This window comes from Dipodomys merriami, unplaced genomic scaffold (assembly GCF_024711535.1).
Source record: "Dipodomys merriami isolate MVZ:Mamm:240054 unplaced genomic scaffold, mDipMer1.0.p SCAF_194, whole genome shotgun sequence".
NCBI lineage: Eukaryota > Metazoa > Chordata > Mammalia > Rodentia > Heteromyidae > Dipodomys > Dipodomys merriami.
This window is the reverse complement of record NW_027203315.1, coordinates 1,118,167-1,145,783: the sequence shown is the minus strand read 5'-3', so window position 1 is coordinate 1,145,783 and position 27,617 is coordinate 1,118,167. Positions and strand designations below refer to the sequence as shown.

The following is a 27,617-nucleotide window of genomic DNA, read 5'->3' as shown; positions in this document are numbered from 1 at the left end:
ATGGTCTTCTACTGTGTAAACACAGATGTAGGAGATATACTCTTTTCAGTCTGTTCTGTCCAGATGTGTAGAAGCACTTTTGCTATTCTTTCCTTATGGATTGCACTTTATTTGAAGGCCACTCCCAGAGGTGAATGAGTGGATGTTTAGTTTCAGCTCATTCTAAAAGCTCCTATGTCCTGAGAAGAAAAGTGGTGAACCATGACTTGGGTACATATCCACCTTAAACCTAATCACTAAGAGTGGGTTCAGTTATATAATTTTTCAGAATGTCAACAGTCCTATCACAAGTTTCATCCTGTAGCAATATCCAAAGTTAGGCTTTACAAGAGTTCTCCCTTTCTTCAAAGATTTCAACTCTAAATTAGATTATTTTCAATAGCCATTCATTGAATGTTACTGGATAAAGTACACAAACATAGTCACATCTAAGTTACAGAACATTCTGATATCATCAGCAGGGGCAGTTCATATGACCCAAAGTCATGACCCTGAAGAGTCTGCTCTCCAGAGATCTAAGTATTTAACCAAAACCCTCCAGTTCCCAAGCAATCTTGATCCCAATGAGAGAGCAGAATATTAGGTGAATCCTTCTTTCTTCCTGAGGTTAACCTGGAATGATGCATCTCAGAGTGACTGGAAGGGACAGAAGCTGGGATACTGAGCACAGTGGGTACTGAACAAGGCTATCATAGGATTTTCAATAGAACCTCAGGGATCACACAAGGTCTCCTTCCATTACCTTGAGCACTTATATCTTTATCGTTGTCCACCTCTAGGTCATTTTTCCTCCCATAATTAGCATAATATTAAGTGTACATTTTTCCTGCTCCTTTGAGAAACATCTTACCGTTACTTCTCTTTTCAGTTTCCTCAGTGAATTGTGAGGTTCTTTTACATTTTTTTCTTTCAGTTTTCTTGATCAGAAACATCCTTCTATGAAGTCCCTGTTATAAAGTTGTCAGTACTTTGAGAAAATCACTACCTGGGGCATCCACAGCTAACCATCTTTACTTCACTTGTCCATGGGGTCATGCCAAACCAAGCCAAATCTTTATATGTGCATTCTAACTGAAATGTTTGTTACCAATAGATTGATGTGGAGACTTCATCAGGTGTGTTGGAAGTTGGCTGGGCTCATAGTCGAGGCCAGAACTCAAAATGGAAGGTACAGGAAAGAAAAGATTGGTGAGGAGCCAGCCAAGGAGAGGAGCGCAGTGCCAAAGTCTTCATGCAATATGCAAGCCTGGCAAGCCCCTTGGGACAAGAGTGAGGAGCCCAGAACAGGGCCTGTGCTACCCATCAGTACACCACCAGCACCACATGGCAAATCTAGCATGGGACATGGTGTGCCCAGGTTTCAGGATGGCTGACTGTTGACACAGGGACCTGTTAGTCAAGTTAAGCCAGTGGCCTAATGTAGATGATACAATTGATGTGGACAAGAAGAATTGGTACTAAAACTATTGTCTGATGAACTAGTTAGAATTCTTCAGGATATTTGTGTGTGTGTGTGTGTGTGTGTGTGTGTGTGTGTGTGTGTGTGTGTGTGTGTGTCCTAAGAAGAAAACAAATTGAAAAGTCGTTCAGAGAGAACTCAAATGACAAGTGTGTCAGACTTAAGTCCTCAGCAAGATAGATCCATTACAATCACAACCAATAAGTGAAAAGGAAAGGTTTCCTTCAGTTATTTTTACCAACCCTTACAAATCCCATTGTGTTCAAAATAATAAGAACAGAAATGTATTGTTGATGCTTACTGTTGTACAACAGCTAGTTTACAAGTGACAGCAGAGGCATAGAGTGTCTTCTGTGTGCGGCCCCTGCACTCACTGGAAAGGAGGACAGTAGTATTTAAAGTGAACTAAAGTCACTTGTAAGTTTGTCATTTAAATTGCAGGGGAAGTATTGCCTAAATGAGCAGACATTTTGTTTTGCTGGTCCTTAGGCTTGACCTCAGAGGCCAGGTGCTGTCCCTGTGGTGCTTTTGCTAAAGTGTAGCATTCTACCACTTGAGCCACAGCACCACTTGCAGATTTTTCTGTGCATGTGGACCTGAGCAATAGAACCCAGCTCCTCATTCATGCAATGCAAGCACTGTACCACTTAGCTACCTTGCCTGTCCTATAAGCAGAATTTTTATGTTAAAAGAAGAAAGAATAGGTTGGTATGTAGTATCCACCTTCGATGTGCAAATCCCAAGGTTCAATCCCCCAAGGTGAAAGGAAGAAAGTAGAAAATAGAATGACAGGAAGTATACAGTTTCAAGAACAAAGAAAAATAGCAGAACAAAGGCAATGAGCAAGCATTTAGGTTTTTGTTTGTTCATGATTGTATCTTTTTTCTTTTAATTGTTGGTTGTGGGTTTTAAACTCAGGGAGGGCCTGGCATATTCCCTAAGCTTTTCACTAAAGGCTACCATGCCACCACTTCCAGCCAGAATGTCACTTCTAGTTTTCTGGCATTTAATTGGTGATAAGTCACAATGAACTTTCTGCTGATGTGGTGCTGAGGAATGGAACCCAGTGCCTCATGTATGCAAGGCAAGCACTCTACCACTGAGCCACACTCCCAGCCCTGCCTCCTTTTTTAAAACAGTGTGGTTGTGAGGCAGGGAGGGGCCTTCCTGGTGGATCCAGGCCTCCCCAGTCCCACTCAGCACAGCCTCAGGGTGCTGAGTGTTTGATATGAGGCCTGTCAAGTGCTTGACACCCAGCCTAGTTCCCAGTGCTTGGCCTCTCTCTCTTACTCTCTCTGGCTGGGAAACTCTGATCATGTTGACAAGGACAATGCTGCTGGGTTTTATAGACAGTTATTAATAAACACATTTTTGACATTTAAAGAAAAAAACAGTGTGGTTGGGGATGGCAATGTGGGTTAGTGATAAAGTGCTTACCTAGTATACATGGAGCACTGGGTTTGATTTCTCAGTACCTAATAAACAACAACAACCACCAAACACCCCTAGAAGCACTGGTGCTGTAGCTCAAGTGGTAGAGTGGTAGCCTTCAGCATAATGAAATTCAGGAACAGTTCTCATGACCTGAGTTGAAGCTCCAGGAATGTCAAACAACAACAACAACAAAAAATGAGCAAATGAAAACAAAAAACCCAATGTCAGCAAGTTTCATTGATAAACACCACACACACAGACACACATTCTTTTTTAACCATATTCACCTCCTTTACTTTGTCTGCTTACCCTCCCTGCTCCAAATGCTACCTACATCCACAGGAGAACTTATTCTATGTTTCTGTTGTTCTTGCATTCTTACAAGAATTATTGTGAAGGTGATATATATATATATATATATATATATATATATATATACATACATATATATGTATATCTATATATACACATATATGTGTATATATATGTATATATAAATATGTGTATATATATATATGCATGTCAAAGTTACATAAGCCAGGTATTGATTTCATTACTTGATTGATTACATGGTTGATTTAATTGATTTCATTACTTATTGAACAGTATGCATTTTTGCACAATTCCACTCAATTTTTAAAAGTAGCATTTATTTCCATATATCACAGAAAATATACCAATATTAGGTATTGATCTCATTGTCTGAGTGCTGTACCTGATCATTTTATCTTAAGGATCTATAACTTGAGCCATCCATTAGTTTTTGCTCCTGGATTTTTAGGTGATTAACTGTAGATAAGAGTTTCATTGACTTTTCTGAAAGGGCTGGATGAAAGCTCAATCCTCAGGTCTCAGGTTTACCACCATGAGACACTTGTGTCCAGCACCTTTAAATATTATTATATGCACTATGTTATTTGTGATATGTTTTTTCTTTTCATCATTCACACGGCTTGATCTCTGGGCCTGGGCTCTGTCCCTCAGCTCTTCAGCTCAAGGCTACTGCTCTACTACTGGACCCACAGCACCACTTCCAGCTTCTTCAGTTTATGTGGTGCTGAGCAACCTAAACCAGGGCCTCATGTATGCAAGGCAAACACTCTCCACCGAGCCACATTTCCAGCACCTACAGTAGCATTTTCAAAGGAATATATTAGGCCTTACATATTTGTTTGTTGCACAGGTTCAACAAACCATAGAACCAAAATACTTGAAAAAGTATGTACCTATAGTAAACATGCAGTCTTTGAAAAAACTGGCATTATCCTATGAACAATATGTTGTAACAACTATTTAGTAGTAATATGTATCAGAGGTGATTTACAGTGTATAGAAGCTACCCTGGAGATTATATTAGAGGTGATTTGCACTGTATAGAAGGATGTGTGCAGGTTACATGAAAGCAAATAAAGAAATACACATCAGGTGAGATAAACATAATACATAGCAAGTATTTCTTGGGCAAGGACAGCAGAATTGTCACACTCTTCTCTATATTCATTATGGATACTGGAGTGTCCTCCAATACTGTCTAAAAAATATGGTCTCTTATTGTACTACCTTCCCTTCTCTACCATATTCAAATGCTGCAGCTAATTTGGACTTTCATAATTTTGCATAAAAATGCTCAGAATAACTGTGGGGTTCTTCAACTTCAGTAGACACCCCGGGCATGCATTTCATCAGGTTCATTGAAATCCTCAGTCCTCATCCTTCAGGGTTCCCATTAGTTCTCATCAGCTCTGCCTTATATTTTGAGCTCAAAATTAAATGTGTTCCTAATCACACTCTTCCCTCAACTGTATCATTAGTTGTGACTGCTATTTGACACAGAGATTCATCCTGGAAAGACTTAATCACAACATCTATGTTTTTGGACCTCTAAAATGAGTCATAGGAAAAAATACAAAAACTTAATTGATATCCAAAAACTCTTTATTGTGAAGGTAACACATTATCTTTTAAAATTTAAGATTTTAAAATATCAAAGTAGGAATGGATTTATGAGAACTGTATGTCTTTCTCCCTAAGGTATTATGAAAGTAATACTGATATTTTACAATTGAAAATAATATTTTTCTGTGTTTAAGTTTTTCTTTCTTAGTCAATTCACACTTTTAAAAAATGCAGATTATGGGTATTTTCAGGAAAGGTAATTAATTAATAACACATCTCCAGCTGCAGAGTCTTACAAGAAATTATCCTGCTTCAAGACAATAAGAAAGATGTCAACATGAAAATACACCTGAAAATTGCAAATGTTTAGGTAATATAAAGGAATGTATAGAACATATATTTTATGTAAGTTGTCTAAAATGATTTGGGAAGGGAGAACACAGCACCATATTCATGATTCATAAAGCATGAAGATTCAATATATAAATATATAAGTGTAATTAAACCAAAGTATGCAGATTAGTAATATGGATCAATTAATATTGAACTTGCTGACAAATGTGAGGACCTGTGTTCAAAGAATACCAACAAAAAATTAAAAAGTGTAATTGATTCAGATTTTAAATGGAATTATCTCATTGAAAAGTAACTATATTATATGATGTCATAGGCGAGTATTGTGAGAATACTGTAAACTACTAGAGTACCTATTAATAATGAACTGCAGTACCTCCAGCAACTTAATTACCTATGTCTGCCATAAGAAAAATCAGACTGTTTGGGAAATTTACTTTCTTGCAGTTCTATAGAATAGCAACAATTATGATACATGTTTTACGTCTTTAGAAGTTCTGTGCTTCAGCCTAAGGATGGTCTTTATTCTGTACATAAAATTTGTGGTTACTTCTTTATTAAAGAAACAGTCAGACTACCAGATTAGGGTATAGCTACTGCATAACAGCATTTTTTTTTTCTTTTCATCAGTCACGGGGCTTGATCTCTGGGCCTGGGCTCTGTCTCTCAGCTCTTCAGCTCAAGGCTAGTGCTCTACCACTTGAGCCACAGCACCACTTCCAGCTTGTTCTGTTTATGTGGTGCTGAGGAACTGAACCCAGGGCCTCATGCATGCAAAGCAAGCACTCTACCACTGAGCCACCTTCACAGCCCCTGTAGTAGCATTTTCATAGGAGTATATTATGCCTTGCATATTTGTTTGTTTCACAGATTCAACAAACCATAGATCCAAAATATTTGAAAAAGTATGGCACCTATAGTCATCATGTAGTCTTTGCAAAACCTGGCATTATCCTATGACCAATGCAGTATAACAACTATTTAGTAGGATTTAAAATGTAATAGGCATCAGAGGTGATTTACAGTGTATAGAAGATTGCCAGGAATTGTATTACAGGTGATTTTCACTGTATAGAAGGCTGTGTGCAGATTACATGAAAGCAAACTAAGAAATAAGTATCAGAGGAGACAAACATAATAAATAGCAAAGTAATTACTAAAATGAAACCATATTTATATTGTAATATAAAAATAGTAAATATATCAGGTACTGTCTGATTTGAACTGAAGAAAATACACTCAAAAAACTCAATAAGCCATCCGAAGAAATATACATTAATTATCAAGAAATCAAAATAACTCAATATAATGATACCTGAAACAAAAATGAATAATGAAAATACAGATACTGATAATATGAGAAGAAATAAACATCAGCACAAATTGTGTTACCACAGATACAGAGCACTGATAATAACATGTATATCATCAATCTATATAATAAAAATTTTACTCTGAAAAGTCTACAAAGACATGGTTAAAAGGCCAAAGAATGATAATTTCTTTAATCTCTCATTATGATTGGAGAACGAATACTCCTCTTTTTATTTTTTTGTCGGCCATGGGGCTTGAACTCAGGGCTTGGGTGCTATACCTCCGCTCTTGAGTTCAAGGCAAATGATCTACTTCTTGAGCCACAGCACCACATCTGGTTCTCTAGTGCTTTATTGGGGATAAGGATCTCATGGCTTTCCTAACAGAGCTGGCTTTGAACCATGATGCTCATATCTCAGCCTCTTGAGTAGCTAGGATTACAGGCGTGAGCCACCAACGTCTGGTGTCTAATACTCCTCTTAATGACTGAACAACCAGAAAAATGGTCACCACAAACACACATGTGGAAGGCATTATCTTTACTTAAATGCTGTTTAATAAGCACTATGCTGTTATATTTACCAAGACAGACACACTGAGAATAGATCTGAAGACAAATTGTCTAGAAATCAGTATGAGAAAGAAAGCTATGTTATAAACACAATAAAATCCAACAATATGTTTCTAATAATCTCTCAGTAAAACAAACACATGGGAACTAGAATGGATCTGTAACAAATGTATGCTATTAGTATGAGTTATAGAATATTAAAGGGAGCCACTGTCTTACTTCAGTTGTGAAATAAAAACAAGTGCTTTCAATTATGTATGGAGTATTCATGTGAAAATCTTCTGGAGGGTGTGGCAGAGCCATAGAATTTGAGGGAAATAGGGTGATGAAAATAGAGTATACAATTCAGGAGTAGAGATAGGAGGGAGGGATTGGCAGAGAGTGAAGGAATGGAACACACTGTATGAAAAAACAGTATTTATTAATCTCTATAAGCATTACCTCCATAATAATATTAAATTACATTAATAATAAAACAATATTTCCAGCATAAACGATTTGCTTGGTGATCAAAATCTACCACAGTAAGAAGAACACTTACAATTATTAGAGATATAATACAACACTTAATTTGAAAGATAAACTATTTCAGTTTAGGTTGAATATTAATTCCACATAAACCAGTAACAATAATCCTTTCATTGTAGTATCCAATTAAGTGTGAATGTTAAATGTTGAGGTAAGTCAAAACAAGACAAGCACTTCTGGCTCAAGACTGTCATTTTAGCCTAGCTACTAAGGAGGAAACTGAGGTCTGTAAGCCAGCCTAGAAAAACAATTCAAATTAAGCAGCTAATAAACACGTTAGAGGTAAGGCTCAAGTGATCGTGCCAAAGTGAGACCTGGAGTTCAAGCTCCAATAGTAGCTCAAGAAAGCCATGGTGGAGTGTGAGGTATGTGTATTACATGTGTTTCTAAGTTAGAAGCCTAATTGTAGTGATAATAGCAAGTCTCATCTCAGACATATAGAGAAAACAAAATGAGTGGAGGAGGGAGAGAAGGGAAGCCAAAGGTCAGGGAAAAGAAGGAAGAAGAGGAGACAAGAGAGTAGTGGAAAGAAGGGAACAAAAGGGAAAGGGAAAGGAGAAGAAGACAGGAGATGAAGAAAGCCCTATGGCATTAGATTTAACAGCAAATCTTTAAATAAGACACCAAAAGTGACTCATGCAAAAAATAAACAAACAAACAAATGCCAGACTCTGGTGGCTGATACCTGTAATCCTAACTACTCAGTAGAGTGAGATCTGAGGATCATGGTTCAAAGCCAGCCTGGCAGAAAAACCTATGAAACTCTTATCTCCAATGAAGCACCAGAACACCAGAAGTTGTGCAATGGCCCAAGTAGTATAGTGCTAGCCTTGAACTGAAGAGCTGAGGGACAAGCTCATACCCAGAGTTCAAGCCCCATGACTGATAATAAATCAATAACTGAACAAAAATTAAAAAATAAATACCATACCAAACCAGATTAAGTGCATACAATGAAAACCTTTTATACTGAAAAGAACTATCAACAAAGAAGCAAAAGCATGGTAGGAGAAAATATTTGCATATTCTTCAAATAGATTCTTAACAAATATGAATTCGAAAATATAAAGAAAATGCTCCATGTAACCCCCACACCATAAATCTAATTTTAAAATGGGAAAAAGATTAAAAAGACTTTTCTAAAAAGGACATACACAAATAGCTGATTAAAATATGAAAGTAGTATCAATAATCATGAGAAAAATTCAATCAAAATTACAATAAAATAACTATTTTACACATGTTAGTATGGCCATAGTTTTAAACAAAACAACAAAAATCCTAACAAAAGCTAGGAAAGATGTGACAACAATGTGAACCTTGGTGCATTTCTCTCTGGTATGTAAAACTATCAAAGATGGGACAAAGAGTCCTAAAAAGAACTTAGTATAGAATTACATGGAAATATGGTCCAGCACTTCTACACTTGTACGTATCTTAGAGAAAAACAGAGATTTCTATAAATTCCATCAAAAATACAGCCTAAGTTTCAAGAAAGACTAATACCAAAAAGCAGTCCAAGAGTATTTACAGAGACTAATTGAAGTACTTATAACACACTCAGTCCTGTACATCAGCCAAAATTATGTTTGACTACACTATTTCAGCAAATCCAGTAAAACTTCATTAGGATACATAACATTAGTTATGTATGAGGATGTGATGTCTGACCAGATTCTACCCAACCTTTACCTTCCATGAGAAGTTACCTCCTAAGTGTCATTGGAGAGAAGACAAAGAGAGAGTCAGAAAAGAACCTGTGTGATTTTACCCTAGAAGTTCCTGCTCAGAACAGGATATGTGGGCTGGAAAAGCATAAAGCCTTCTTATGGGAGAAGAAACATTCCTGAATCAAGTAGAGCATTAAAGTATCCACTAAAGACAAATCCACAGAAGAGTAAAATCTTATGTGTTACTAAACAATATTAACAGAAAATACACCCCAAAATGTAGATCCATAAAATTTAAAAGAAACTACTTATATAAGTATGTGTTTTTGCTTATACTTGTTGGTTGATGACACAGGAAATTCTATTATCCAGCATTCTGGTTTTTTTTCCCTCTTATCCACCATGGTAATTGTTAATATAAAATACATGAACTTTGCAGTGACATTTAGAAGAAGAGAATATCTATTCTGTTTACTTCAGTGAGGTTGTTTTTGATAGGAAAGACAATATGAATCCTTTAAAAGCAGTGTTTGCACATTAGTACTGGGTTTTTCTACATCACAGGAATGTTTTCTTACTTTGAAAAACTTAAAGTAAATTTATTATAGGCTAAGTGTTCACATTCACAATACTTAAGATGAGAGGAGCTGAGAAGGTGGCTCAGCGGTACAGTGCTTGTCTTGCATGCATGAAGCCCTGGGTTCCATTCCTTAGTACCACATAATCAGAAAAAGCTGGAAGTGGCACTATGGCTCAAGAGCACTAGCCTTGCGCTGAATCGCTCAGGAACAGCGTCCAGCCCCATGACCGATTAAAAAAAAAAAAACAATACTTAAGATGAGGAGTGTTACAAATTTCAAAGTGGGGTATCTTCTGTTTGTTTTGGGATTTGGACCGTCCTCATCCACATTAGTGACTGAACGTCCTGCCTTAACATTGTCAAGTTTTCTATTTCATATTATTTTATTAGAATATAATCTGAATTTAAAAGAGGATATTGTAACTAACTAGGCTCTCATGTCTAATGGCTGTAATCTTAGTTACTCAGAAGGGTGAGATCTGAGGAAAGTTAGTATTATCCCCACCTTTGCTCCTCAGCTCCACCCACACCTGGGCTCCTCCCAGACCTAGAGTTCCCTCCATACTGCTGACCACTCCCTCTCTCTACCCACATCTACCTGAGCATGCACCTACCTAAATTCCTGCTCCCCAGCTCCTGTTGCTACCTGAAGAGAGACAAATGCATGTGCTCCCTCTCCTTGGAATATTGTCCTTCTAATAAACCTTATAATAATCTTTCTCCTGTGCCTGCTTGTGGTCCCCTGGGATGGAAATAAAGGATCCCTACAAGGATAGCAAATTGAACTCATGAGCACAAGAATGTCTGAGAAACTTATCTCCAATAAATTAGCCAAAGTAGCTGGAAGTGGAGATGTGGCTTAAGTGGTGCATTATCATTGAACCATATAATTTCATGCTCAGTTTCCAGACACTGAGTTTAAGAATCAGGACAAGCACACACATATCAAGGGCACTGTATTGTATTCAAATTATATTTTATCAATTGATTTGGAATACATATATAGGAAGTCTCTCTCTCTCTCTCTTTTTTTTTGTTGGTCATGGGGCCTGAACTCTGAGCCTGGGAACTGTTCCTTAGCTCCTAAACTCAAAGCTAGCACTCTACCACTTGAGCCACTGTGCACTGCCAGCTTTTTCTACTTAGTAGTTCTGAGGAATCAAACCCAGGGACTTATTCATGCAAGGCAAGCACTCTACCACTGAACCACCTACCCCGCCAATCTCTCTCATTTTAAGTGATGTAAAATAGGCTAATTATATATTGGAGTATATCTGAGCCAGCAGCATTTTGAAAGTTTCAAAAGCCATAGGAAGTGCAGAGGGTGAAAAGAAGATCACTATGTTTATATAAGACATTTTCAAGGAATGTTTACCATTCATTGGCTTCAATTCACAAGAAGCAAGTTTATAAAATCACATGGATGAGTAGCAGAATATCTAGGTTCAGGAGTATAAACGCACAACTCCTGACTCTCCTTGTCTAGAGAACCAGAGGTTTGTGAGCCAGTTTCTGGCACCTGGAGGAACAAGTGCTAATGGCAGCACAAACACATGAGCTCATAAAATATCCTCAACCCCAGACTGGGGAAAGATGCTAAGGGCAGACTCTGGCTGGTGAGTCAGATCGCTTCAAGTTACAGCTTCCAAGTTCCCCTGAAGAAGAGGCACTGGGCTGCTACCTTTTGGTTCTGACTATGGAGTGCAAAGCTGCACTTCCAGCAGCAAGGCAAAAGGAAAGAAACCCAAATTTGCAAACTAAAAAACAAACAGTGGCCAAGGAGGCTCAGATGCCTTACCCCGGCCCCCCTCCAAGCTTTCAAAGGATCTGTGCCCCAATAGAAACTACAATTCCCATTATACGATGCATTCAACTAGAGGAAGTGGGCTTGTTACAGGGTTTGGACTGGTGCCAGACACTTGGTCCTAAGTGTGCATGGATGCTTGGGGACCTTTCTCTCCCAGCTGCAGGAACTAAGGTGAGTTTCTTCTTGAAAAATCAGTTTACCTCCTGAAAGATTGTGAGATCAACCAAAACAAAGAAATGTATTAGGAGCATTAATTTGGCTTTTTAATTCTTAGTTTTATTAATGTAATTGAGGCTATGAGACTCCAAGGTTATTGTTTATGTTTTTTATTCAAAGAGTATGTTCCTCTGAATATAAATTATGTCTCTGTTTTGCCTTAAAAATTTGAATATCTCCTCTCTGTTCTTTTCTAGCTCTCTCTGCTCTCTCACTTCTCTCTCTGCTCTTTTCTAGCTCTCTCTGCTCTCTCTCTGCTTTTTCCTAGCTCTTTCATCTCTCTTTCCCAACTCTCTCTCTTTCCCAGGCCTTTCCCAGCCATGTGGAGTGCCAACCTTGCCGGGTCCCAGCAGGTCTACTGAATAAACCTACCCCTTACCTGAATACCATGTGCTGTGACTCGGATAAGGGACTTAAAGTCAGGATAGCTGGGATTCCTCTCTGTTTTTTTTTCCTCTTTTTTCTTTTTCTCTGCTCTCGGCTCTCTCTCTGCTCTCTGCTCTCTCTCTCTCTGCTCTTTTCTAGCTCTCTCTGCTCTCTCCTCTCTCTCTCTCTCTCTGCTTTTTTCTAGCTCTTTTCTAGCTCTTTCCTCTCTTTCCCAGCTCTCTCTCTTTCCCAGGCCTTTCCCAGCCACGTGGAGTGCCAACCTTGCCTGGTCCCAGCAGGTCTACTGAATAAACCTACCCCTTACCTGAAAAAAAAATTTGAATATCTCCTCTCTCACTTTAAAAAGGTATTTGCAGCTGGGTGCCAGTGGCTCATGCCTGTAATCCTAGGTACTCAGGAGGCAGAGATCTGAGGATGCTGCTCCAAAGCCAGCTCGGGCAGGAAAGTTCATGAGCTTTATTTGTCATTAATCACCAGAAAAATGGGAGTGGCCTTGTGGCTCAAGTTGTGGAGAGCTCACCTTGAGGGGAAGAACTCAGGGATAGTGCTCAGGCCCAGAGTTCAAACCACATGATCAGGTATTTACAGATACTTAACTGATTGATTCTGGGATCATTTCCTCCTTTTCATATATATATATATATACACATATATACATATATACATATATACACAAGTATATATGTATATATATATATACATACATGAATGTATACATATATATACTGGAATAAAATTAGCAGAATTTTAAGGAAGACATACTTTATAAACTTTGAATTAAATTGATTTGTCATACTCTCCTCTTTACTTTCCCAGAAACTCCCAAATTCCATCTATGAAATTTTAAGACGTTTTTGGTTTTTTGTATCTGAAATTTGCCTATCCTTCAAAATTTTTTTTTCCTCCTTTTGTTGTTGGTCCTGTGGCTTGAACTCAGGGCATGGTCACTGTCTGTGAGCATTTGCTGTGCTCTACTTGCCTTTCTTTTGTTAATTGCTTCAGGAAACTAGTGAAAAGTTTGCTCCCAGGGTTTCTTAGAAAAAGGTAGTCCTCCTCCAAGACGCTGCAAAAAATGTTTGTCTAGGGTGATCAGGGTGAATGTGGGTGGAGGTAGAGTTTAGGGCACGTCTATGTTCATGTGAAGCTTGATCACTTGCCCCAAACCAGTCTGCTTTTACTTTTCTGTTTTGCATATCCTGTTTTGTTTTGATTTTCTACCTCTTCTCTGATCCTAGAAGTTTCTGCCAGCAACTCTAGTCTACATATCTACGGGTCATCAGACTTGTCTTTTCAGACTGTATCCATTACACTGTGGCATAAAACTTTTGTCTCCCTCCCTCATATCAGACATCCTAAGTTTGTCTCTTAAGGATTTGTTGTGATTGTTGATATCCTTTCCCCACATCATGACTGGGAAGGATTGTGTAGGAAATATTCATGCCTGATATTCAGTCCTCCAGTGCATGGGTTTTCCATGCCTCTTTTAGTGGATGTGAGCTATTCCTCATGAAAATGGAAATCGTGAGGCATATTTTGATGTATAGACGTCAACTTTGGAGCACCTATAATATGAAGGAAAAATAATACATTCTTTCTGTAAAAGTTAAAAATAACTTCCTGAGAGGCAAGGAGATAAGGATCATTTAAAAATGAGTTCTTCCTAGACTAGCTGTGTTGCATAGTTTTCATTGTTCAAGGGTACATTTTTCAAACATTCATTTCTAAGTATTAAGTTCATCATACTCGTATAAATAGAATTTACTTCCTACATTATTTTTGAATTGTTCATTGCTCACGGATGTAAGTCTCTATTTGTTATACAAATATTATAACCTTCATTCATTTCAATGATTGACTGTTGCAAGTCCTGAGGTAGAAGGTACAAGTATGATAAGGTATTCAGGGATAGATTATGGCTCTGACTTCCTCTGGAGCAAAAGTTGAACGAATGGAAAAAGATGGAGCTTATGCTTAACACTTGTAGAATTCCTTTGGCAGGGGATGTGGTGCACCACCCTTGGGTTCCACTATGCCCAGTGATTCCTGTTGTTGCTCTGATCCATCACCATGGCGGGCCTGTGGATTATGGAGAGCCTGCGGATTTCACATCTTGTCCACTGTTCTGGTGGTGGAAGTCTCCCAATATGCACTGCGGGACTGGGCTTAGAGGAGTGACAGGATCAGTGGTACCTTGCTGGCCCCCATGTTTGTCAGTCTGTTTGGAAAAGCTTACCCTGACATCTGCAACTGGCTGCTGCTGAGGCCTATTTGGACTAATGTCTCTCTCCAACCTCTGTTTCAGAGACTTGTCCTGTTTCATGGTTTTGTATCATTTATTGTGCGGGCTTGTGTTATGTACGCATACATGATCGTAGTTGGGCTGGGTATGGTTTTCAAGGGTGGGGTGGTTTTTGATGCCTCTTGCAGAGAACAGTTTTGTTCTCACTAACTGCATAAATACTCTGAGATTACTATGCAATCACCTTAACTTATGTTGCCTGTTCAGTTGATAGAACCATGATGGTATAATAAGTTTGGGTCTCTTTTGCTATTGATATTTAGAGGGCTGTTAACCATAGCTGCAGATTTTGGGGAATATTGGTTGCTACCACTATTGCTACCCTTAATGTTCTTGCTAGAGCTACTGATTCTGCTGTGAACCTTATCCAAACCATATATACAGCACAACATGTTAATACTTTAGCTTGATATGTTTCTGGTGCCCGTGGATGAAGGTGGTTGTAGATAAAAAGATTGTGATATGTTTCATGATTAGGAAACAGCAATGATGTATGTTGATAATCAGGTAGACCTGCTAAAGACCCAGTTAAAACTGATGTGTCATGCTACTGGTTAGTACATCTGTGTTATCCCTCTTAAATAAGATGGAAATATGACTTGGACCAATATCCAGTGACATATTGGAGGAATCTGTTCCTTTGATAATTTAAGCTTAGACATTATGCAGCTTCAGGGTCAGAAATCTGATATTGGTCACTCCACCCTATAGGTAGCACACCCTGCAGAATTAGTTGCGTCAGTTCTCCATTACCTGCAGGGATTCAACCTGGGAAATAGCACTCCTTTTTACCATTTCTTAGGCATTTTCTTGTTTTGGTATTCCTTTTTCTTCCATTCTTCCAGAACTGCAGCTTTTTCCAGATTCAGGCTAATAGACACTTGCTCAATTTACAAAATAAAAAGGTGGACCTGTTGCAGACCCAGAGGTGCCAGGAGCTGGCAAGGTGTGAGCCAAAGTTCCACAACCACTGACTCCAACCTTCAGGACTATAAGTACTTGCCCTTTTCATAGGAGGGTGTGTTCCTTTTAGCTTCTGGGCCTGGAGGCCTTACCAGTAGGAGTTTGGTGGACAAAGGTTGAACTAGAATGAGGAAGGATGCATATGACCTGCAGTTGTGGGCCCATGGAGTCCTGGAACAATGTGACACAAGCACTGGACAGATAAGGAAGTGTCTATAGCTAAGGCTGTTCCTGGAATAAAGAGAGATTCATTATTGGCCTTCTCTCTGTCTCTTCCATTATCATCCCCTTGTTCTTCCGGATCACTGCTGGTGTTGTGGCTGGCTCACAGCAGTGGTAGAGTGCTTACCTAACATACCTGAAGCCCTGGGTTCAAGTCCTCAGTACCACATACACAGAAAAAGCAGAATGTGGAATTGTGGCTCAAGTAGTAGGGTGCTAGTCTTGAGCAAAAATTCAGGGACAGTGTCTAGGCACTGAGTTCAAGCCCCAGGGTTGGGACATAAAACAAAAGAAATGCAAGCTCTGGCTCATGCCTCATGTCTTTAATCCTAGCTGTTCAAAAGGCTGAAACCTAAGGATCGAGGTCCAAAGTCAGCCTGGGCAGCAATGTCTGTGACCACCAAAAAACCAGAAGTGGTGCTGTGGCTCACAATGTAGAGCACTTGACTTGAGCTGAAGAGCTGAGGAATGGCTCCCAAGCTCACAGTTTAAGTGGCATGACCAAAAAAAAGAAAAAAAGAAAAAAGAAAAGGATAAAAGAATAAAGAAATTCATCACAAATGTAGGCTTGAACAATGAAAATTACATTTCACAGGTAGTCTTGGAAGCACCTCAGTTTTTACCTGATTCTTATCTCCTTGTCTCAGGAATTTACTTTTACAGAATGAAATTATTTTCTCTGTATATTGTTAGAGGTGCTTTTTAAGTAGAAGTCTATACATCCAAATATGCCCTTTGATTCCCATTTTCATGAGGAATAGTTCAGGTCCACAAAAGAGACATGGAAAACCCATAACACTGGAGAATTAAATTCAGGCGTGAAACTTTCCAATCAATTCTTCCCAATTATGATGTATGTAAAGGATCACCAAAAATCACAATAAACTCCTAAGAGACAAGTGTAGGTTCTCTGATAAGAGAGAGGGAGACTGTTGCAGACCCTGGGGTGCCTGCCAGGAGCAGGCAAAATGTGAGCAAATGCCTCAGGGCCATTGACTCCTACCCTCAGGATTGCAAGTCCTTGCCCTTTCTTGGTTTGAGGAAGTGTGTGTTGTAGTGTTTGGCCTGGGGCTTTAACTGAAGGGAGGCTTTGTTGGAAAAGATGGATTGAAATAGAGTGAGGAAAGATATGTGCTGTTTGCACTTTTTCGCACAGTGGATCTAGACTAATATTATACAAGCATTTGAGAAATATAGAAAGTAGCCGGAAGTGACGCTGTGGCTCAAGTGGTAGAGCGCTAGCCTTGAGCTGAAGAGCTGGGACTGCGCCCAGGCCCAGAGTTCAGGCCCCACGACTGGATCCCCCCTCCCAAAAAAACAGAGAAATTAGAAAGTGTATGTTGCTGAGCTTTTGCTAGAATAAACAGAATTGTACCATCAGCCATTTCTCTGTCTCCTTCATTATCATCCTGTCGGCCCTCTGAGCCTTGCTTGTGCTCTGATGGGACTGAGGCAGGAGACAAAAGATTTATTCCACAGTTTAATGGATAAGGTCTGAGAAGACAAGTCTGAGGTCCCCAAGATATGTAGCCTAAAGCTATTAAGAGGAACTTTCAGGATCAGAGAAGAGGTAAGTATTCTAAAGAGTTTTTCACATGCAAAATGAAAAGACAAATGCAGACTGGTTTGCAAGTGATCAAGCTTCACATCAACATAGACCTACCCTAAACTTCACCCTTCTATCTCACCTGCATTCAGCCTGACCCCCCAAACCATCTCTTTGAAGGGAAACGGAGGTGATGTGCCTCTTAAGAATCCCTGTGAGGAAACTTTGCACCACTTACCTGAAGAAATTTTTAAAGGAAATGCAAATAGAGCACAGCACTGCTCACAGACAGTGCCCAAGCTCTGAGTTCAAGCCACAGGACTGACAGCAAAAAGAAAAAAAAACATAAAACTCTTAAGTGAAATGCAAAATTCAGAAACAACCAAAAACTTTGATTTAATAGATAGAATTGGGGAGTTTCTGGAAAATTAATGGTTAGATTTTGCGAAATCCAAATCAACAAGGATTATGCTGCATATCTACCTAACAATCTTTCTATTTTATGCCAGAGTATACACTAGAGCAATGAGAAATGACCCAGGTATAAGTTCAGTGTGTGTGAGTACCTTTGTAAGATGAAAGGGGAGGTATTAAACAATTGAAGGCAAAACATAGATATAATTTACATTCAGCAGAACGCAAGCATTGAACAAAAAGAAAGGTATAAGCAAGGCAGTCTCATAACCTCAATTTCATTATTAGAACTAAGAATCAAAAAGCCAATGTATCCAATTCTCCCCATATATTTCCATTTTTTGGTTGGTCTTAAATATTCAAGAGGAAACATGGGGCTGGGAAGGTGGCTCAGTGGTAGAGCACTTACCTTGCATGCTCGAGGCCCTGGGTTCGATTCCTCAGCACCATATAAGAAAAACGCCGAAAGTGGCACTGTGGATCAAGTGGTAGAGTGCTAGCCTTGAGCTAAAGAGCTGAGGGACAGCGCCCAGGCCCAGAGTTCAGACCCCACGACCAGACACCACCAAAAAAAATATTCAAGAGGAAACAGTGGTTATCAAGAAGAAACTCAGCTTAGTTCCCACAGCAAGGAGACAAAAGTCCCAATGTATCCAAGGACTCTTGTGATCAGGGGTGTAGCAGGGTGCGCTGAGCATTGTGGGAATTGTAGTCTCTATGGAGGACATTTTGTTTGAAAATACTGGGTTTTTTTGTTGTTGTTGGGCATAGGTGGAGCAGCAGTTCCTGTTGCGCATCCGTCTCCCCGCCCACCACAGGTGTTTTAAGTTGGCCTGTTCCCGATTTTCTTTCCCTTTCCGTGCTGCTCAAAGTACCCTCAAGTACAGTTTGGCCTTCCATAGTGGGAACCAAGAGGCCAGCCCCCAGCTCTGTGCAGTGGATCTTTGGAGCTGTAACTTGAAGAAATCTCAGGCTTTGGAACTGATGTCAGGTAGGAAGTGTGCGATTGCTGTGGGAGTCTACTCTCCACGGTTTTGTTTTTCTTTTTCTGTTTCTGTTTTTTTGGTTGGTCGTGGGGCTTGAACTCTGGGCCTGCAAGCACCATTCCTGAGCTCCTCAGCTCAGAGGGAGAGCTTTACACTTGAGCCAAAGCGCCTACTTCCCCCTACATGCTTTTCTCCAGTCTGGGGTGATAATTTGCTAGAGGTTCAGGAGTTTGTGCTGCCATTAGTGTCTGGGCCTTCAGATGCAAGAACCTGGTTCCCAAATGTCTGAGAACAAGCTGGGTGATTGTCCAGATGAGGAGAGCCCAAGAGATTTCCTTTTGTACTCCAAGACCAAGGGATTCTTCTGTTAACCCATGTGACTTTATTTGCTTTGCCCAGGTATAAGAGGAGTACAGGAAGAATTCTAGTGAAATTGTGAGGTGTGTGCCTGCCTTGAGTCCTCTTATATTGCAGTTGTATTTGGGGCTTCTGTGTTGTTTCTCCTAGAGACATTTTAATCTGTTTGGCTTGAGTTTTTAGTCTCCTGGCTTGAGTTCACAGGTGTTTGTACACGACCCTGTTTCTAGAGACAGTTGTACATGGGATATTGGAGTAGTGAGTGCTGGTCCTGTATTTTTAGGAATAAAGCCTAGCAATTTTCAAAGAAGAGTACTTATGAATAGGAATCTCCATCCTAAATGGACAGACCTTTTCAATTCTGAGAAGTCCTGAAGAAAAGAAGCAGAAAAGCAAAGGAATGGGAAGATGTTGCTAGCTTCCCTTGCCTTATGCAAAAATTGGTGCTACTTCCCTGAGCACCAGATTCACGTGGTACTCTTTCCTACACCACTCTCAATCACTTTGTGTTGTTGCAAGATTGAAACTAATTTATAGGACTCGTGATGAGCTGGCTTTGGGAATAAGCCAGAGCCTAGATTTCAAAGTGTACCTGAGGTTGTGGTTTGCGATGGTGGTGTAATTGTTATGACTGAAAGTATCTATTCATGTACTAGACCCTAATCCTCTTCTTGCTAATTTATTCAGACTGTTACCACTATGATTTTTAGTATGTAATCATGCATTCTTATCTTAAATGTCCCATGTATGGATTTGCTAATGCTAGCTCTGGTAGTTCAGGGACAATTGACCTTATAAGAAAAATCACAGCCGGGCGCTGGTGGCTCACGCCTGTAATCCTAGCTACTCAGGAGGCTGTGATCTGAGGATAGCGGTTCAAAGCCAGCCCGGACAGGAGAGACCGTGAGACTCCTATCTCCAATAAACCACCAGAAAACCGGAAGTGGCGCTGTAGCTCAAGTGGTAGAGCGCTCGCCTTGAGCTGAAGAGCTGAGGGACAGCGCCCAGGCCCAGAGTTCAAGCCCCACAACCGACAAAAAAAAAAAAAGAACAATCACAGGAGAAAACTTGAGGTAATATGTCTTACTCAAGGTTGTATGCTTTGTAGATGTCACCTATATTCAGGTGTGTCACTCCTATATTGAATATTTTATGTTGTATCTTTAAGATGGCCCAGGTTCTTCCCATGACTGTTTAAGAAAGTGAGCATTAGGGACTTTTAAAACCTGGGTTTACCTCATCTTTACTCATGTCCCTTTGTCCAAAGCATGTTAAATGGCAAATTGCAAGTCATTGCATAGGTGTGCAATGGGTACAGTGAAATGGGCCATTTGACAACCGTTATTTAAATATTATAACACAAGAAATATATTCTGTATATATTTTTCTCTATAACTTTGGGGGAAAACTACTGAGTTACATCATACACGCTTTCTCTGCTGTTTAAGTATGTAAATGAATGAGGTAGAACACAAAATCCAATGGATTTCTAGGATACCTTTGCATTAAAAAAAGCAGTTCCTACATCCTGAAGTATATTAAGCAATAACTACTTTTAGTGGAAATGTGATATATTTTTGCTTTCAATTATTCTATGGTTTTTGTGGGAACATTCATTTTTACGAATGTATTACGTATATAAAAATAGAAATTATTTGCTTTACTAATATATATCTACCAGGAAATGGACTGGATTTATGTTTATTGGAGACTTTAATGCTCTGCTTGAAACATTAAAGATTCTTATCATAAGAAGGCTTTATGCTTTTCCAGCCCACATATCATATTTGCAAGAGAAAATTCTGGGGCAAAAATCCCACACATTCTTTTCTGAAAACATCATTTGACTTATATTCCAGCCATGCTTCCAGAATCTTCTGTTCATTGTCAGCAGCAAGAAAGAATGAATGGATCTCTGGTGAGTTGTTTTTATATTTCTCATTTGTTTTGCATTCCATCATATGAACCTAGAGATGTCCAAGAATTAAAAACAATACAACCACACAGATTCAGCCTCAGGAACATATTCATAAATCAGACAAAGATGGCTTGTAGATTTAGCAGATAAATATTGCTTGTAGATTTAGCAGGTTAAATGCTTATATTCTTTCTAAGTTGAATGCAGCTTTGCTTCAGATGTCTAGGTTTTGTGTTGTTAGAAAATGTAGTCAATCTTGTTATGTGATGTAATGACACCAAGCAGGAACATCTCATGGAAGGTGAAGGATAGATTGGAACCAGATCACATCTTCATGAATAAAATTAAACTATCTCAATGAAATTTTCCTGGAATTGCTGAAATAGTGTGGTCACTGACTGCTGCATGTGTTCTTAAGGAATGATTAACCTATATGTACTTATATTACTCTCCATATATAGTTCTTGGACTACTTCATGGTCTTGGCCTTACTTGAAGCTTAGGCTATATTTGATGCTGAACTTTATGGTCTTTCTACAAATTTCTGTTTGTTTTCTAAAGTATCCTCAGAAGATTGTTTTTGCTCTATTTTCTCTCTTTAATTCTTGATTTCCTACTATTTCTTGATTTTCTACCCAATAGTATTGGTTATTTTTCTCTTTCTCTTTGTATCTATCTTTCTATAATTTTTTTCTTACTTTTCCCATTCCCTCTTTCTGCCATGTGTCTCTCAGTTGTTTCTTTTCTTCAAATGATCTATCTGGGAACTAGTTATTCTTTGTGATCAGTTTTACTTTGCTGAAGTCGTTCTTATGATTGACGTTTTTCTTTCCCATTACATAGGAAAAATTGTTTCCTATAGAATTCTCTCAGGATTCCAGAAATAAAGATGATTAGAGAAACACAAAAACATAAACAGATAGGGTAAAGCAGGGGTCCGGAGGCTCTCTGACACTTGGTCCCTGGGTGCCAGCAAGCAAGCACAGTTGTTTAAGTTCACACAGGAAAGGTTACCATTGATAACATGCAATAATGAAGTATCTATATTATTATTACAATCAGAGCCACAACTTTTTGTGAGAGATACATGTTTCCTTATTTACCTGAGACAAAAGAGTGCTGCCCAGAAAAAATGCAGACATGAAGTTCACCTTACCTAGCCTTCAAGGTGAACAGCAGCTCAGTTTCAGATGCTATCTTTCCAACAGTAAGGAAAAGGCTGCAGTCTCTTAATCATCTCCAGAATTCTCTTTTAACACTTCTGCAGCCAGCTCTCAATGCTCTCAGTGCTGTCAGGCTGGAATTCCAACCTCTCAAACCTTTTCCCCTTCAGCTCAACTTCAGAGTTCCCTACAGAAAAGTTCTTCCTTCCCCCAAATGTTACAATGTAAGAAAATTTGATTTCTCCTGATTCTGTTATCTTTGGTCTAAGTTCACTTGATGTGGTATTCAGTTTTGTTTTTCCATCCCACTACTTTTGAGTATTTTCATTCACTGCCAGTATAAGATAGGAACTGGTTTTGATTTTAAAAAAATAAATAATAATAATAATAATAATACAGTGACTAAGTTTTCTCTATTAGAAATATCACTTGTTGTAAAATGTCACAGATGTTTGCTCAGTAATTGATTTTGATCTCTGAGGAATTTTGCTATTAACTAACACAAGTAGAAGTATATCCTTAGGGATCTACTGGAGAAATGACTGAGGAATAGGTGCCACATTTGATCATTTGGTTATATTTATCATTTTTGTCATCTTGAGTGTTCCTTGAGCCTTTATACATTTGCCTCCACCTTCCATGAAGGCCTATTAAAATGAAAATCTTCTCAAGGAACATTTTATTCCCCTCCCACCTATATTGTATATAGTAGAGTGTAGGCAAAGTTTACAAAACTTCATGGTAGCAGGTCTTTTTTACGTAGGAAGTTAATATCAGGTATCTATGACCACATTTCAATATTTTGTATTTAAATCCAACATGATTCGCCTATGATATTTTTATGTAGGAACTAAAAACTATTAAGGGCCAAAAAAATCATTAGCTACTTTCTGGAGTACTGTTACTGTTTTTAACATTCCTGTGGACACTGTACTTTTCATAGATCTACTAATGTGCTATGTATTCCATGTGATGTCCTGAATGTGTTATGCTTGCTGATGAGAGAGCTTGTTAACTGAAGATGTAAATAGGGTTTAGGTTATGCAGAATATGTAAATGCAGGAAAAAATATTTGTTTAATTTATTTTTACCCTCATATGTACTAAAAGTTTATAAAAATATGGTAATATAATCTTTCAGACACCCCCTTAAAATTAATGTTGTCATGCCAGATTATTATCTCCTTAGAATTTTTATCTTGTCTCTATTGCTAGCAGCAGAAATGTGTTTGCATGATTACAGAAACTAAATTTTTCACAGTCTTGGGGCTTAAATTCTTGGCCTGGCTTCTGTCCCTCAGCTCTTCAGGTCGAGGTGAGTGTTCAACCCCTTAAGTCAAGGTGCTACTTTCAGTTTTCTGGTGGTTTATTGGAGATAAGAGTCTCATGGACTTTCCTGCCTGGCTTGGCTTTGAACCACAAACCTCAGACCTCAGCCTCCTGAGTAGCTAGGACTACAGGCATAAGCCACAAGCCCACTGCAAATCTTTGTATTTTAATGACCGGGTTTATATATTGTCAAATATTTTTAATTTGCTATTTAATCCTCCCAGTGAATAGATAACACAGCAAGCTACAAACATTTTATGTAACACAAAAGCATACATGCAGCATAATGAAATTGCAGTTTGGAATTCTCATGACCCAGGTCTAATTTCTTGAAGGAAATGTACCATTACAGAAGCTGATATCATTTAACGATGTGGCTGTGAACTTCACCTGGAAGGAGTGGCAGGAGCTGGATCCTGGTCAGAGGGCCCTTCATAGAGATGTAATGCTGGAGACCTATAGCAACCTAATGTCCTTGGGTGAGCAAAGGTCATTTTTACTTGGAAGATCAAGTGGTTTTATTTTCCTAGACATTAGACTACATATGTTATTTAGGTATAAGTTTCCAGTCCAAGGGAAATGTCATTTCTTTCTAAGGGAAACTTCAATTTTATTATATGTAACTCAAGAGCTAATTTTATTCTCATTCTTTAAGAAGGAAAATCAGTAGTTAGACAAAATTTCTAAACTATGTTCCACTAATAGGAGACTGACTTCCCAAACTTGAAGTGATTATTATATGTTGATCTACAGTCTACAGTAGAACATACATTACTACTGCAAGTATGATCTGGAAATCAGTAGTTGAAAGTGTGTATTTGTAAGCCAAACCTGACATAGGGTGCAGTGCTTCAAGCTTGGAATCCTAGATACTCTGGAACCTGAAATCTGAAGATTTTGGTTTGAAACCAGCAATTGCAGAAAAATGAACATGAGACTCTTATCTCCAATTAACCATTCAAAAACTGGAAATGTAGCCAAGACTCAAACTAGTAGAATGCTAGCTTTGAGCAAAAGAGCTGAGTTCAAGCCACCCAATTGGCAAAATACACCCAAAGCTGCGGGAAAGTCCACCATGGAGTTGTGAATAATTGAGAAAGAAGATTTAGGAGCAACCTCGTGAATAGGATGCCTGAGATCTTACAGCAATGATGACCCAGCAAGAGAAATAGTTCTCCACTATTTCTTAATCACAGGGCCCTGTGTTCCTAAACCTAAATTGATTGTCAAGCTGGAGCAAGGTGCAGAACCATGGACAAGAGAAGCCTCAGACATGAATTTCACAGGTGAGATAAATCATCTTGAATGGTAGTATTGGGTTCACAGCCCAGTTGGTATGTTTATCTTCAGCTGTATCGAGCAATAGCATTTCTAGTGCCCTGAGTCATGTCTGGCAGCGACCTAGGTGATCCTTTGTCTCAAGGAATTGTCAATCCAGAATTAATGTGGAGAGAAAGTGAATTTGGTGTGCTAGTATAGTTAATGTTAGCAATTCTCTTTGTCTTTAGTCATTTTTAAAGAGAAAAAGACAATGAGAAATGTAGGAAAGGAGGTCTCATTTTCTTTTAAACTAGTACTATGCAGGTAGGAGGAAAATAGGAGTATGCTATCTTCTGATGAGGACTATTTCTTGTCAGTGGTGCTGGGCATAGAGTGAGATTCAGAATCCAAGCATTAAGAGTATGTAGATGTATAAATTGAATAAATATTTCCTTGAGAGAAAGGGAAAAATCTGAAATACAGAAAAACATTGATTTCCATTTTAAAATGTTAGTACTACTTTCTTAATTACCACATTGTGGAGAAAACTACATATTCTGCATAAAACAATGCTTTGATCTTTAAAAATCTCACACCAGAATGGGAGAAAATATCTTTACATTAAGGAATTTATGGATCTCATTTATGTTTTTGTCTATTTTTCTGTAATTCATTTTAGATGTCCAAGAAATAGAGGAAAATTACAGTGAATATCTCTCTGAAGTAGCAGTCATGAATAGTAACACAGGGGAGGAACAAGTGAGATTTATAAAAACTTTTAATTTGAGCTCAAAACAGAAGTCAGAACTGATTAAGAATAATGGGAAGTCCTTAGGGATAAGAACAAAAAAGATCACTGGGTGTCAGAACATGGGTGTCTACAGTGAACCTGGTAAGATGTATGCTGCATATAGTCCTGGTGTGACTCCTGTTGTTGAAGAATGTAGACAATGTGAAAACTCTTTTACCCATACCCAGAGGACACACCTTACTGTCCCTCAGAGAACACACACAGGAGAGATACCTTATGAATGTAACATGTGTGGAAAATCTTTCACCAAGAAAGCAAAGCTTACTGTCCACCAGAATAAACAAACAGGAAAGAAACCATATGAATGTAATGTGTGTGGAAAGTCTTTCCCTAAGAAGGTACAACTTACTGTCCACCAGAGAACACACACAGAAAAGAAACCTTATGAATGTAACGTGTGTAGAAAGTCTTTCACACAGAAGTCAAACCTTACTGTCCACCAGGGAATACATACAGGAGAGAAACCTTATAAATGTAGCATGTGTGGAAAATCTTTCACCAGGAAGTCATCCCTTACTGTCCACCAGAGAATACACACAGGAAACAAACCATATGAATGTAACGTGTGTGGAAAGTCATTCACCAGGAAGGAACGCCTTACTCCCCACCAGAGAACACACACAGGAGAGAGACCTTATGAATGTAATTTGTGTGGAAAGTCTTTCACTCATAAGTCAAACCTTACTGTCCACTGGAGAAGACACACAAGAGAGAAACCTTATGAATGTAACATGTGTGCAATGTCTTTTGCCTGGAAGTCAAACCTTATTGTCCACCAGAAAGCACATACAGGAAAGAAACCTTATGAATGTAATGTGTGTGGAAAGTCTTTCACCCAGAAATCAAACCTTACTGTCCACCAGAGAACACACACAAGAGAGAAACCTTATGAATGTAACATGTGTGGAAAGTATTTCAGACAGAAGTCAAACCTTACTGTCCACCAGAGAACACACACAGGAGAGAAACCTTATGAATGTAACACATGTGGAAAGTCTTTCACTTGGAAGTCAATCCTTACTAAACACCAGAGAACACACACAGGAGATAAACCTTATGAATGTAACACCTGTGGAAAGTCTTTCACCTCAAAGGCTAACCTTGCTGGCCACCAGAGAACACACACAAGAGAAAAATCTTATGAATATAACATGTGTGGAAAATATTTCACCTGGAATTCAAACTTCACTGTCCATCAGACAACACACAGGAAAGAAACCTTACAAATGTAACAGGTATGAAATGTCTTTCACCTGGAAATAAAACCTTACTGTCTACCAGAGAACACACACAGGAGTGAAACATTATGAATGTAACATGTGTGGAAATTCTGTCACCCAGATGTCAAACTTACTATCCACTAGAAAACACGCACAGGAGAGAAACTATGAATTTAACTTGTGTGGAAACTCTTTCACACAGAAGTCAAAGCTTAATGGCCACCAGCAACACACATGGGAGAGAAATCTTATTAATGTAATATGTGTGGAAAGTCTTTCACCCAGAAGCTTCACCTTACTCTCCACCAGAAAACACACAGGTGAGAAAATTTATGAATGTAACATGTGGAAATTCTTTCATTAACAAGCCAAAGCTTACTCTCCACCAGAGAATACACATAGGAGAGAAACCTTATGAATGTAACAAATGTGGAAAGACATGGAGCTCACAGCTGAACACACATAAGTTGATTCACACAAATGCAATAACTTAGGAAAGTCCAAATGGGGAAAGTCTTTCATCTGGAAGAAAATTGAGATTGCAACACAGAATCCACACAAGATAGAAACCTTAAGATATACAAATGTGCAGTCCTTCAACTGGAAGACACAGCATCAGAGAACAGACACAGACAAGAAAATACTAATGTAACAAATGTGGAAAGTCCTTCTTTACCAAATATTCATGGATCCAAGTTCATAGGACACACAGGGGAGAAATCTTTAAAATATTACAAATGTGGAAAGATTTTGATCTGAAAGATCAAAAAGACTACAAAGAATTTAGCTTCAATTAACCAGCAAAAAGCTGAGTGGGAGGCATGGCTCGGAGTAGAGAGACAGCTATGAAAGAGGAAACTGAAGAAGCACAAACCTGAGTTCTAGCTCAGGTACTGGCAAAAAAAAGAGACAGG

The 27,617-nt window shown here is 38.7% G+C and overlaps 1 protein-coding gene across 1 annotated transcript; it reads left to right on the top strand.

Moving 5' to 3' along the window:
- On the top strand, window positions 1-26,715 carry LOC138831374 (zinc finger protein ZFP2-like). The gene is made up of 6 exons (XM_070028489.1): window positions 1-27; window positions 1,094-1,168; window positions 18,432-18,651; window positions 23,748-23,891; window positions 24,609-24,698; window positions 25,352-26,715. Exons 1-6 carry the CDS (start codon window positions 1-3, stop codon window positions 26,713-26,715), a joined length of 1,920 nt encoding a protein of 639 aa, XP_069884590.1.
- Window positions 26,716-27,617: the final 902 nt, after the last annotated feature.

Bases quoted from the DNA above. Each gene is read 5' to 3' on its own strand.
- LOC138831374 (XM_070028489.1), top strand. From the start codon at position 1: ATGGTCTTCTACTGTGTAAACACAGAT. The intron at 28-1,093 runs GTAGGAGATATA...TGTTACCAATAG, and splicing joins TCTACTGTGTAAACACAGAT to ATTGATGTGGAGACTTCATC. The intron at 1,169-18,431 runs GTACAGGAAAGA...TGTTGGGCATAG, and splicing joins GCCAGAACTCAAAATGGAAG to GTGGAGCAGCAGTTCCTGTT.